Raw genomic sequence first — 12,856 nt, 5'->3', positions numbered from 1 at the left:
GAGATATTACAACTCTCGTGTGTTGCTGGTACAATGAGGCAGCTACTGTGGGAAACAGTTTAGTTGTTTATCATCGAATGTTTAAACCAAGAGTTAACACGTGACCCAGCAATTCCACTCTTACTTATATAACAAGAGAATGGAAACGTACATTCTCACAAAAAATGACGTGAATGTTCACAGCAGCATTACTCAGAACAGCCACAGGTGGAAATGTCATCTAAGAAATGGGTATAAAATGTGATCTCTCCATACAGTGGGATGTCACTCAGCCATGGAAGAGTGAAGCACCTTTCCTACACTGTGGATGAATCTTGAACACCTTAGCTGAGTGAAAAAAGCCAGTCACAAAAGGATTGTATTGTGTGATTCCATTCCAGAGGGTATCTTTGAGGAGAACTACAATGTCATAAAATTAAATTGTGGTGATGGGCACACAGCCCTGTGAGTGTACTGAGACACTGTGAATCGCACACTTCACAGGGCGGGTTGTGTGGTGTGTGAATTGTCTCAGTGCTGATTTCAAAGACTCTTCCTTGCCCGGGGCGCGCACACCTCACTTGGGAAATCTCTTCATTTCTGACTATTTCTGTAACCACTCAAGACCTCTGTACCTCTGACCTTGCTTCTCTCCACTCCATCCTGCACAGTTCTGGCCAAAATGTCATTCACCTGACGTCACTGAGCCTTAACTGCCTCACTTTCGCCGGCAAGAAGCAGTCCAGACTCCATGGCATGAACGTAGACTTCATTTTTACCGCACCTTTTCAGAATAGATAGATTTTTGTATCCACTTGCTGGAGGTCTGTATTTAACACATACTGAGCACTCAAGAAAACAGTCAAGTCCTGTTGAAGTTATTATGCTCACTAAATACTGTTTACGGTCCTCAAAACTGTCTTAAACGTGAAATGATGAAACAAAATCTTTCTGACGGTGCTTGCAGCAGTTGCCCCCCACCAGACTGACCCAAAGGCAGGTGTTTCTTTTTTTTCCTCTAAATTCCAGCAGCTTGGGTTGGATGAAGCTGCAGAATTTAGCGATCTGCTTTGTTAATTGTCTGGAAGTGTCATCACCTTCTAAATCACGTCCACTTCACAGCAGCTCAAGGAAACAGTCTGAGCTTTCCCGCTTCACCTTCCCTTTTTTAAAAATGTAATCCATTTATTCAGCTGTTTCCTGAGGGACGCATTCTATCAGGTGTTGCATTAGGTATCATGGGCTTCATAAAAATAGCTCAGATGTGATTTTGTGCTCAGCTAATGGAAGCTAAAGGTGCTGGTGTCAGGCGGGTAGTACCTACAAGCCAGAACTGGGCCTGTCTGTGTCCCCTGCTCAGCACCACACTGGACGCTGGAGATGCTGAGAGAAGGGAAAACGACCTTTCTCTGCCTTCGAAGAGCTTGTAATCAGTCAAGGACAGTTCACACCTAGGACAGGGCATATTTTGTAATAAGCTTGGGATGTAGACATTTAAGTGCTCTACATGTAGAGGAGGAGGCTGTGGGATCTGTACAACACTGGCTTTGAATGGAATTTGGAGACGGGCCCAGGTCCCAAACCGCATGTCAGAGCCGCGGGAGAGAAGGCAGGTGAGGACCGGCAGGGTTGAGCGAGAGCCCGGACAGCTGAGGTCAGCACTGATGCCGTAGGGAGCCCAGTGTTCAGAAGCTTCTGTTTTCAACAGCCTGTTGGATTTAACATGGTTGTCCTGAGGCTGGAGTTGAGAGACTGGGGCTGCTGCCCCACTGTCTTTACCCTTGTGGCCTTGAGCAAGGACTTGAACTCTCTGGATCTCCACAGCCTCTAAGAGGAGGAGGTTAGGGAGGTGAAGGCCAGGTTCTCTTTCACCTTAGAATTCCTAGGACTCTGTATTCTACACGGAAGGAGGACCGATGGCAGGAACCGTGGCTTTTCTAACAATGTCACCTAGTGGCTGTGCAGTGAGCGTGTCGATGGATGGCTGTGTTCTACCTCGACTGCCGCCCCTCCCCGGTCTTCTTTGTCCTCCCCTCCCTGAGTCTCCTACTCGGTACAAAAGGATGAAGAGCTCACTGGTGGGCCTGCCTGGGGCCGAACCACTGGGCTCCTCCTCAGCCCCAGACGCACTGCGAGGTCCTGAGCAGCCAGCTTGCTTCATCAGCCAGGAGATACCTCATAGAGATGGAGTTCGTATTTTAAAGGAAAATATGAAATTTTCTTCAAAGTCAAAATACTAAGTAGGAAAAATGAAGTATTCAGAGACATCATCTGAAACATGCCTTTTAGATGGAATTTCATTGTATATATCATCAAAGGTTCTCCCAGTGTACATGTATTGACATAAAACAATCATCTTTCTAGCACCACTACTTAAGTTAGGACTTCCTAACTTAAAACGGTCTCAGTGCGTGCATGCCATCTGCCTCCTCTGTTCCTTTTCTTTGAATGTCGTCAGAAGTATTCCTCTGCTTTCTCTGAAATCCCTTTCGTTGGCACTGTCTCCTAAGAACAGTCTCTGGGGGCGGCTCCTGGTTTGTCTTTCTTCACCGTGAACATTACAGATTGCACCGTGTGAGTCTGAGAATGGGCGGCTGCCTCTCTCCCCGCTTTTACATCAGTTCTGTCAGGACGTCTGTGTCTCTCCCTTACCGTGGGATTCCAGCTTTGGAACAGTTGGCCTGGTTTACCTGTATCTGTGCCCCAGGATCCACTTGGTATCTTCATTTCCCTGGCCAAAATAGATTTAAGAAATGTGATTTTACAGTGCTTTCATTCTGAGATGCCTTCCTTGATTCTTGCTTCAGGAAGGCAGTGAAATTGGAGTGAAGCACTGCACGTAGAATTTCAGCATTCCTTCGACTAGTTTCTTCGTAAAAGTACAGCTCAAAAACAACTAGCCCTTTGTGCTTATACAAATAGGTTTATAAATCATAGCTTATGATAGCAATGCATAAACCTGGGAAACCTTGGTAATGGTAGGAAAGTGGGAAGTATAGTATGTTTTACATAATGTTGTGCTGACGTTTATTCCTCATTAAAATAAATAGAAATTGGGATTTATTCAACCAGAAAGAGACCTTTGAACATTCAAGATCGAGAAGTCTAAACCTAAAGCTTTGGGGGGAAGAATATTTACACAGAGCCCAAGTCCAAAAACTGCAGAGAAGTTCGTACTGATTGTTTGAATTGTTTTATTAACCAAAAAGGAAAATAATTTTTTTTTTGTAAACTGCAAATCACTGTACTTTACAAATCTGGACCAATTATCAAAATAGGTCCACTATTTCAGCAGCCAGTTCACAGAAGAGGAAGCCCATGAAACATATGAAAAAAATGTTCATCCTCACTTGTACTCAGGAAAATAAAAATTCAAGTCACGGTGGATTACCATTTTATACCCATGAAATTAGCAAAAATTTGCAAGTATGATAGCAAACTTTCTCAAGGACGCGGAGCATTGGAAACTTTCGAGCCTACTGTGGAAATGTAAACTAGTGCAAACACTTTGGAAAACGGTTTAGTGTCATGTTAAAGATGTACATTGTCTAAAACCCAGAAATTTCACATCTGGGTGATCACAGGCAGACCTCAGAGACGTTGTGGGTTTGGTTTCAGACCACTGCCATCAGACAGATACCACAACAGATTTTTTTTTGGTTTCTCAGTGTATACAAAAGTTCTGTTTCCCCTTTAGTCTATTAAATGTACAGTAGCGTTGTGTCTAAAAAAGCAACATACGTATCTTAATTTAAAAACAACTGAATTGCTTGAAAGTGCTCAACTTCAGTGAGTTGCAGTAGCGACATAAGGCTCGCCGATCACAATTCCCCACAACAAATATAATCATGATGAACAAGTCTGAGATATGAGAATTATCAAAATGTGACACAGAGACACAAAGTGAGCAAATGTTGTTGGAAAAACAGCGTTGATAGACTTTCTCGATGCAGGGTTTCCACAGACCTTCAGTTTGAAAAACAAATGCCGTATCTATGAATGCAATAAAACAAGGTCTGGGTGTATGCTGTCAGGAGATTATAAGTGCTCATATTCACTAGGCGACGTGTAAGAATGTTCAGTGCAGCGTTATTTATAATAGAAACCAGAGAAACCTGAAAACAAGTTAAACATTCGTCCATGAAATTTGTGATTGAAGGAAGTCAGAACCTGTACTCTCCTGCAAGAGAAAGCATAGATTGCTGCATATTTTAAAATATCAGCTTTCAGAAAATTATTTCTTGACGGCATTGCTTGTCTCAAAAAAGGGGAAAAATATGCAGATAGGTCTTCATCCACTGTGACGGACAGGACACTGCTGAGCGGCCATGAACTAGAAAAGCAGATTGCGCGGCCCTCAGGCAGGTGCTTGACTGGGCCGCGGGGGCTTGGCCTGCTCTCGGGCTAGTCTCAACTCCGCGGCAGGTGCACCTGACCGAGGGCTTAGGAAGCATTTGGTTTTGTGACTAGGGACCTGATGAATTAAAGTCATTCATAATAAGTGTTGCTGAGTCCAAACTCGTTCTGCTCACTCCACAACAGGACAGTAAATCGGGAGACAAGGTGTTGGGGCCAGGAACAGCGACTTTATTTGGAAAGCCAGCAGACCAAGAGGATGGCTGAGTAACGTCTTGGAAAGCCATCCCACCCAAGTCAGCATTCAGGCTCCTTTTTTAGTAAAAGGGTGGGGTCGTGATTGGTTGTTGCAAACTTCTTGCTGCAGAAATCCTTTGTTCTTGCAGCTGTCCACATGGGTCAGGTCAGGGTGCCCCTGTAAAACCTCTAACACAAGGAACGTTATTTTCTATCTATCCTGCAACTTTTTATTTTTATTAAGTACAAAAGTGTTAATATCCTTAATGGTCAGAGCCTTGAAAATAGGCTCTCCTGTCTATTTCAGGCTAAAGGCAACGCTGTTTCACAAAAGGTGCAGAGCTAGCAAGACTGAGCTTAGAAAGCAGGGCACAGGGCTAAAGCCAAAAGGAACAGATCTAATATGGAGTCAGATTTGTTCTTTTCTGTTACATAGGGGCTTTTGTCAAAAGTATGCAATAGTCTATTGATCTATTTCCTGGATGCTAAATGGCTGAACACTTTCCTGCAGGAGGAGCAGCTGAAATCTCATGAAAGCAAGCTGAAGCAGATCGCCACGGAGCTGGCTGAGCACCGCTCCTACCCGCCAGACAAGAAAGTCAAAGCCAAGGAGGTGGATGAGTACAAGCTGAAAGATCACTACCTGGAGTTTGAGGTGTGTTGACCTAAATGTAACCAATGCCTGTATCCGAGCTACTCAGTGACTCTTCCACGAGGCAGTCTTTTTATTGTTACTGTATTCGGGGGGGATGCACCTTGACCCGGCCTCTCCCTTGGGAGCTCCGGGCCTGGTCTGGGTCACAGTGGCCCCTCTTGTGCAGTTTTCTGTCTGAGCATCAAAGAGTAACCGTCCGTCTGTGCGCTTAAAAGCAAACAGCCTGCCTATTGGAATGGCGTGTGCCCGCTGAAGATGAAAACAACGGTGGCTGGACACGCCGGGCGGGCAGCTGCTCCCTCTATTTCTGCCTCTCTTCCAGCAGAGCTGGAGTCAGAAAAAGCACCGTGGAGGAAACGAGCCACACGATGCTTTTTCCTGCGTGCTCCTGCTGCTAGGCAACCGGTGCATGTTCCTCCCACCACGCTCTGCCCTTCACAAGGCAGTCGCTTAACTGAGTTGGGGCTCATCCATATCCTCCAACAAGTGTGGTCATAAGAAAGCATGGGGAGGACTCGTAAACTCTGGAAAGATGGAAAATTCTAAAGCAAGTCAAAAGCCATATATATAGTAGATGTTATGTTGGGCTAAATTCTCTCCCAGATTAGACAGTGTCAGGGTCAGGCGGGGTCCTGACTCTTCCCCCCTCCAGCTGCCACTGTAAGACATTCAGAGTGTCTATTTTTTTTTTTAAGTAGCATGTAGTCCAAAATGCAGAACAACTGTTTTTTTAAGTTTTTACATAATATCTTTTTCTGTTGGGCGTGCTGAATCTGTCCTTAGCTGTTTGTTCCTTTTCATTGCAGCTCTAGTCAGTATTACTCATCATTGCAGCTCTAGTCAGTATTACTCATTCACCCCCCCATTTCCCGTCTTACAGTCCTGTTTCTTCCTCAGGCGTGAAACGTAGCATCATCTGAGCACCCTCGCCCTGGCCCCTGAACCCCCAGAATCTAATCAGGACCAGATCCCGGCACCCCACCCCTGCCATGTCGCTCCCCGTCCCCTCCTCGCCCTGGGCATTGCTTTTAATCCTCCTCCCTCAGGTCCCAGGTGTTCCATCCCTCACCCCTGCCTGCCGTTGCCCCCGACTATCTTCATTTCATCCTCCGTACTCCCAACAGTTAGTTCTCAAAGGCATTCTGTTCAGCAGCTGCCCTTGGTTTTCCCCAAGTTAATCTTCAAATCAAGTCCCAGCCCTTAATCTGCGAGGGTTTGGGTTCCTTCTGTCTTCCCTCCATGTGTATCAGTCACACTTCTCCCCAGTCTGCTCTCCCCAGACACACGTGTGTGCCTTTGTTCACTTTCTTCTGCCCCAGATGCTCTTCCCCTCATTTCATTTCTTCAGGTCCTGGTCATCTTTCAAGATGCAGCCCAAACCCCTCGTACTAAAAGCCTGCTCTAAACCCACCGGTACAGTCCTGCACGGTGGTCTGGGTGACAGTGACTTCAGTGAGTCCTCACGTCTGTGGTGGATTCCACAGCACCTCCCCCGCACGAGACTGGGAGCCCCTGGGATGCAGGGACCTCAGGTCTCTATCTCATCATTTCTCTGTGCTGTCTTCTTGAATTGGAAAGGATTTCATGGACGACTCTATGTATTTTATTTTTTTATTGAAGTATAGTCAGTTACAATGTGTCAATTTCTGGTGTAATTCAGTCATACATATACATACAGATGTTTGTTTTCATCTGCTTTTTCCTTATCGATTACTACAGGATATTGAATACAGCTCCCTGTGCTATACAGAAGAAATTTGTTTTTTTATCTATTTTATACATGGTAGTTAGTATTTGTGAATCTCGAACTCCCAGTTTACCCCTTCCCACCCCCTTTCCCTCCAGTAACCATGTTTGTTTGCTTTGTCTGTTTCTGTTTTATAGGTAAGTTCATTAGTATCTTCTGTTTTTTTAGATTCCACATATGAGTGATAATCATGTGGTATTTCTCTTTCTGACTTAACTTCACTTAGAATGACATTCTCCAGGACCATCCATGTTGCTGCAAATGGCATTATCTTATTGTTTTTATGGCTGAGTAGTATTCCATTGTATAAATATACCACACCTTCTTTATCCAGTCATCTGTTGACGGACATTTAGGTTGTTTCCACATCTTGGCTGCTGTGAACATTGGGGTGTATGTATCTTTCATGGAAGCTTTTAAAAGTATCTTCCTGAATTATATAACATTTCTGTGGGGAAAAAAGTGGCATTCAGTCCACTGCAGATCCATGTACTAGTTTTATTCATGCTTAAGCAGGTCCTTGCTCTGGGCAGACGAAGTGAAATCTTCCTTTCAGGAGAGGTAGGAAGTTTACCAGCAAAAACTTTGGAAGCCTTACCAACAAAAGACTTGAAAAGATACTTTTTAAAAAACAAACAAAAAAACCCAAGCAGCTCATCTTTGTCCACACTTGTTCATGCTTGGGAAATGGGAGTTCTCCAAAAGCAATCATAATCCTTCACACTCCTGGAGTGGCTTTCAGCCACAGGCCCTTTTAGTTTCACACATGCTAATTAAATTTCCCGACACCTCGGTCCCCTGCTTCTAGCGCTCAGCACCTTGCTTTGAGCCCTTGACTCTCTGTCCCCGGGGGCGGGGGTAGCAGGATCACAGAGAGGCTGCCGCTGCTTGAAGCTACTGTGGGGCCCCTCTTCCAAAAACATAACCCAGCAGAGGCCAGCATTGTCATTTCCCATGAACTTAGACCCACGGTTGTGGGGCTAAGTCTTTCTTCAGACTGTCACGTCAAGGAGCCTGGAGCTGGCATTCCAGGACCTTGGCTCATTAACTCCAGACTCATACGGTGACAGGTCAGGCGTGTGGGACTGCCCGTCAGAAGGCGTTAACCTGCATCTCCCCAGAAAGGTGGCCCGGCACCTCACTTTCTAGATGTTATCTAGAAAGGTTTTTGTAAAAATAATCCAGTGAACATTATTTTTCACTAACCTAAAATGGAAGCAGCATGTCTCATGGGGTCCACCTTGCTGGTGGGTCACCTGCCAGAACTCGCCTCTGGTGTGTGTTTGTGCCGATGCTCTGCGGAGCTTTCGGGGCTTGGCTTCCCCCGCTGCTCCCTCGCAGGCTGCTCCAGTCCCTGAGTGGGACTGGAGTGCGGTGTGGGAGCCGCTGAGCATCCTGTCTGTCTGGTTCCCGCTCAAGCCTCAGCTTCTCCATGTGGGCTGAGTGCTCAGTACGTATCTGTTGAGTGAACACATGGGATGCAACATCAGAGGATGCATTGTAGCTCCTGTGAAAACCACCGTGATGGGACAGACAGCAGTGTCTGCAGTTCCGTGTGACCTCAGAGGGGCAGTGCTAGAAAGGGGAGCTGAATCCCACCTGCGTCCTTGTCACCAGGGAAGAGCCACAGGCAGGAATGGGCTCTCTCCCCTGTCCCTGCAGCAAGGGCCTCCCTGTGGTTTCAGGGCACTTCTTGTCATTTTCACAGCTTGGTAAAGAAGAGACCTTTATCTTGTTAGAATGTGAAGTGGGTGGCAATAACACCAGGGGTTACTTCTAACTCAAGGCAGTTCAGTTGTTTGTATCCCAAATGCACTGAGTACAAACCGTTCATCTCGGTGGGCTGGATTCACAGGGCTCTATGCCTATAAAGTCCCCAAACCCTGAGTGACAGTAAATAATTAGAAACTCTGGTAAATAAGAAGATTCAGGGATGTTTGTTTATTTTTGAAGTCTATAAAAAAACCTGCAGAGAACAGGGGACCTCCATCCACCTTGGCCTTGGCCTGTTAGAAGACTCGCTTTTACTTAAAGCTGCTCACTCAGAGTGGCTGTGCTCGACCAAGTTCTCACGTCTGTCTTGCTGAGTATTCATGGGGGGTGCTGTTGTTTGTGTGACTGAACTGGTTCCCCCAAGTTGTGGCTGTAACTTATGTAGATGGGTTCACTTGGAATGTAATCTCACCTTTGAAAGAGTTCTCAGGCACCATGTGTCCACATTAAGAAATTCACCATCATTTCCCAGTTTCAAAATATAGAAATCAGAAAAAGCCTCACTCCCTTCTGTTTTATTCAGTTCCCTTTTTGCTTAAAAATGTGTGACTCGATCTCTATGCTTCTGCTACGTTTGGAAATCTGTCAGGATGTAGGCCAGGTGGATCGTTTGTGTCAGGTATAAAAACGTACAGAGCTCTAGCCACTCAGATCCCAGCAGGCTGAGCTGGGCGGGCATCCTTCTGGGCCCTTTCGGAAGCAGCCCCATTAAAGAAATACCCTCACTCGCACAGTACTTGGCCCCAGAAATTAGCTCTGTGTTTCCTCACTGGCAGTTAAAGTGGAGATACTGTTTGCTCCGGGATGTTTCTCATGTGATTTAAGGTGTAAGATGTTTTCAGTGGCTGAAGTTATTAGTCCTTAGATGGGAGGAGGGAAAGGGAGGCTGTAGCCCCTTCCTGGCTGTCAGTGAGGGGTTACTGAGGACAGTTACTGAGGCCGGGCTGGCAGAGGCGCCAGGATCGCTGACGAGCCAGGTGGCAACCTGATGGCCATCGCAGCATTGTATTTGTCTTCCCTGGGGTTTGCATGCGTTGAGGGATGACAGGCAGTGTCCTGCCCGCCGCTCTCTGGTTCATCACGTCCGGCAGCAGTCCGCGTTTGTGATGTTGGCCCCCGAAGGCGCTCGAGGTTGCCATCCCTCTTACAGAGGCGGCGACAGCTGGATGTGCTTCGTGTCTTAGATCTTTGAACACGGGCTTTGGAATCAACTGTCTCTTCATGGTTAGAAAGCAGCTACTTCCATGTATGTTGGTTTTCAGGCTCCAATCCAGCAGGAAGAAAAGTCCACTTCCCTGATAGCTCAACCAGATGCGGAATAAAGTCCCCTTGGCTCCCTGGGCTAGACTCCGCGGCATACCCACTCCCAAATTTCGACCTGGGGTAGCATATGCTTACGGCTCAAGGCAGGCAGGACCCACGCCCACCACATGGCTAGGGAATTCAATTATAGAAACAACAAATGTCCATTCTAACAAGGCATATAAATCTCCTGGGACAGAATATGTTCAATCAAGAAAATCTAGGACACTCTTGAGGCATGATACGTTTTTTTCTGAATGTCTCATTTTTGGTGGCATGTGAAAGGGTATGATTCCTTCTGAACCTTGCTCTCTGAGAATAAGAGCGTGTCCCATGTGGCAACATTAAGGGAACTCAAACAGCTCAGCTCCGGAAGCGCACACGATAGAAAGTTCTGCTCGTAAGCCCTCAGTCTTACTGTTGGGTTGTTTGCTGCATGGCAGGTGGGTGGGTTGATGTATTTCTTTTTGAACAGATTCTCTGGTTGTGATCTTAGCTCTGTTTCTGCGGATCGCTCAGTCTTTGTCACCATCAAAGAAGTAATTTTCACATTTCCTCTCACGGGAGCAGTGCAAGGGCGTATCTCAGTGCAAGGCCAGCTGTCACCAGGCACAGCCACCTCTGAGACAAAATGATCTGGCTGTTCATTAGTAAGTGGCCTCGGTCTCAACAGTACAGAGATGGCGTGGTTACCCTTCCTCTCCCTGGTGAAAGCAGGGATGGCGTTCCATTAACTTCCTCAAAGAAGATCAGTAGCAAGTCTCACTCTCAGTAACAGAGTCTAGCCGGGAATCCTGTGTCATCTCCTTCACAGAAAACAGCACGAGGTGGTTGTGTGTCTGGATCTGAGCCAAGGTGTGGCAGGTTAATAGAACTCTTGGGAGAATTTAAGAGTTTCCTGTTTCTAGTAGGAGATGAAGTGTTTGGAGTCAAAACCTAGAGACCAAGGATCAGCAGTTGGCGGGCACCAAGCCCAGTTAGGAACAGGACACGATGCTTGCCATTTGGAAGTGGGTTGTGTCTGACAGGCTGAGACAGGGCTGACGTGCTCTGGGGCTTCATCTGTAAATGATGCCACTTTTGAAGGGAGGAGACGCTTAGTAACAGGGTCCTTTGGATCACATTGTAAATACATGATTAAGAAGGCAGAACACACGGCTGGTCATGGACCTAGAGTGACTCCCTGACCCTAAATCCTCCCTCACGCCGGGAATGTCAGCTCCGAGGAGGGTCACTCCTTTGGTCTAAGGTACTGTCTGCAAGGAAAGGGCAAATGCTTGCAGTAACAAAATAGTGTAATTAGGAACGGGGCTGGACTGAAAGTTAGGGGGCAGTTTAGTCTCATCCTTGATGTGTTTGGTACATGGGGATCCTCTCTGTACCTCAGTTTCCTGCCTGTGAAAATGACATGGGATTGGGTGAACTGACCAATCAGGTCCCTTCCAACTCTGTATTCTTGATGAGAGTGCCATACTCACCCCAGTTACTTCATTAGATTAACTTACTCTCACGGTGATCCCTAAGGGTGTGGTTAAACACAGAACAAAGAGTCTTTGGATTTGAAACGGGGAGGGTATAGTTCAGGTGGTAGGGTGCGTGCTTAGCATGCACAAGGTCCTGGGTTCAATCCCCAGTGCCTCCTCTAAAAAATAAATAAATAAACCTAATTACCTCCCCCTTCCCCCAAAAAAGCTTTAAAAAAAAGAATATTTAGATTTGGGGACACCAGGGGATAAGGCAGCTCTGTGCAATAGAGATATAATGCAAACCACATATGTCCTTTTAAGCTTTCTAGTAGCTGCACTTAAACATAAAAGGAAACAGGTGGAATTCTTTGTAATAAGCTTTTTCCACTGTAACACGTGTCCAACACAGTATCATTTCCACATGTCATCAATATAAACCACGAAGCTACTGTACATTGTTTTTTTCCTTCCTGAGTCTTCCAAGTTTGTACTTGGGGCACATCTCCGTGCAGGGTGGCCACATTTCTCGTGCTCTGGAGCCACGTGAGGCAGTGGCTCCTGTCCAGGGCAGCACGTGGAGAGACCACGTGACCTGCTTAGAAGCCAGCCAGGGCCGGGGAGGCCGGATGACGGCGTGGGTGCAGGTTCGTTCTGATCCAACAGTCCCGGTGCCGTGCCAGTCATAGACTATTTTGTCCCTACTTCTGGGTGAGGGGGTCAGTAACGAGGAAGCCCACCTGGGGTGAGGGCTGTCACCTCCATGACTTGTGAGAATAAAGCCCTCATCCGTCTCCCCACAAAGAGATTCTCAGGCGAGCAATGCCAGTGGACCCCTTCCCCCTTTGGGTAGATGGCTGTCCTCACCCGTTAGTGTGCTGGCTGCCGGCGCTGTGAGCCGTTTCCTGGGCTGATGCTGCTTTTTTGTTTTTACCCTGTCTTACTCCCTTAGGGTGTTTTCCTACTATTTTCTGTAAGAGTCTGTGTGCTTTGGATGTAAGACTTTTGAACCTGTGTTTGCTTGGGCACCTGAGCTGAGGGGATGGGCTGTTTGAGGGCAGCTGGCTACTGAGGGCTGGTAGGTGTGTCCAGCTCAGTTACTCAGTAGACTGGTAGTAAAACTTGAAATGGTTTTTATTTTGTTTCTGGAAATCTTAGAGCAAAATCCTGTGCCAGCCAGGAGATGTCTGTGCAGGGACTCAGCCCAGCCCTCACTGGAGGTGGGGGCGGGCCCCCCGGAGCCCAGACTTCCTGCAGGAGTGCCCAGCGAGGCTTGGAGAGGAGGGTCCTGGACGGTTACCGCTCCCCTCACTCTGCCCGCATGGAACCCGAGACTGGAAGGAG

General features: G+C 46.9%; 1 protein-coding gene across 7 annotated transcripts in view; it reads left to right on the top strand.

Annotated features, from left to right (window-relative positions):
• PSD3 (pleckstrin and Sec7 domain containing 3) overlaps positions 1 to 12,856 on the top strand; it is a 598,663-nt gene that overhangs the window by 540,801 nt on the left and 45,006 nt on the right. For all 7 annotated transcript variants that reach the window (XM_074353657.1, XM_074353661.1, XM_074353659.1 and 4 more), the window contains one exon: positions 5,084 to 5,227. In XM_074353657.1, coding sequence (XP_074209758.1) covers positions 5,084 to 5,227 — 144 coding nt within the window. The remainder of the gene's footprint in view (positions 1 to 5,083; positions 5,228 to 12,856) is intronic.

Source organism: Camelus bactrianus, chromosome 26, assembly GCF_048773025.1.
Source record: "Camelus bactrianus isolate YW-2024 breed Bactrian camel chromosome 26, ASM4877302v1, whole genome shotgun sequence".
In the NCBI taxonomy this organism is placed as follows: Eukaryota; Metazoa; Chordata; class Mammalia; order Artiodactyla; family Camelidae; genus Camelus; species Camelus bactrianus.
This window is presented reverse-complemented; position numbering and strand designations above follow the sequence as displayed.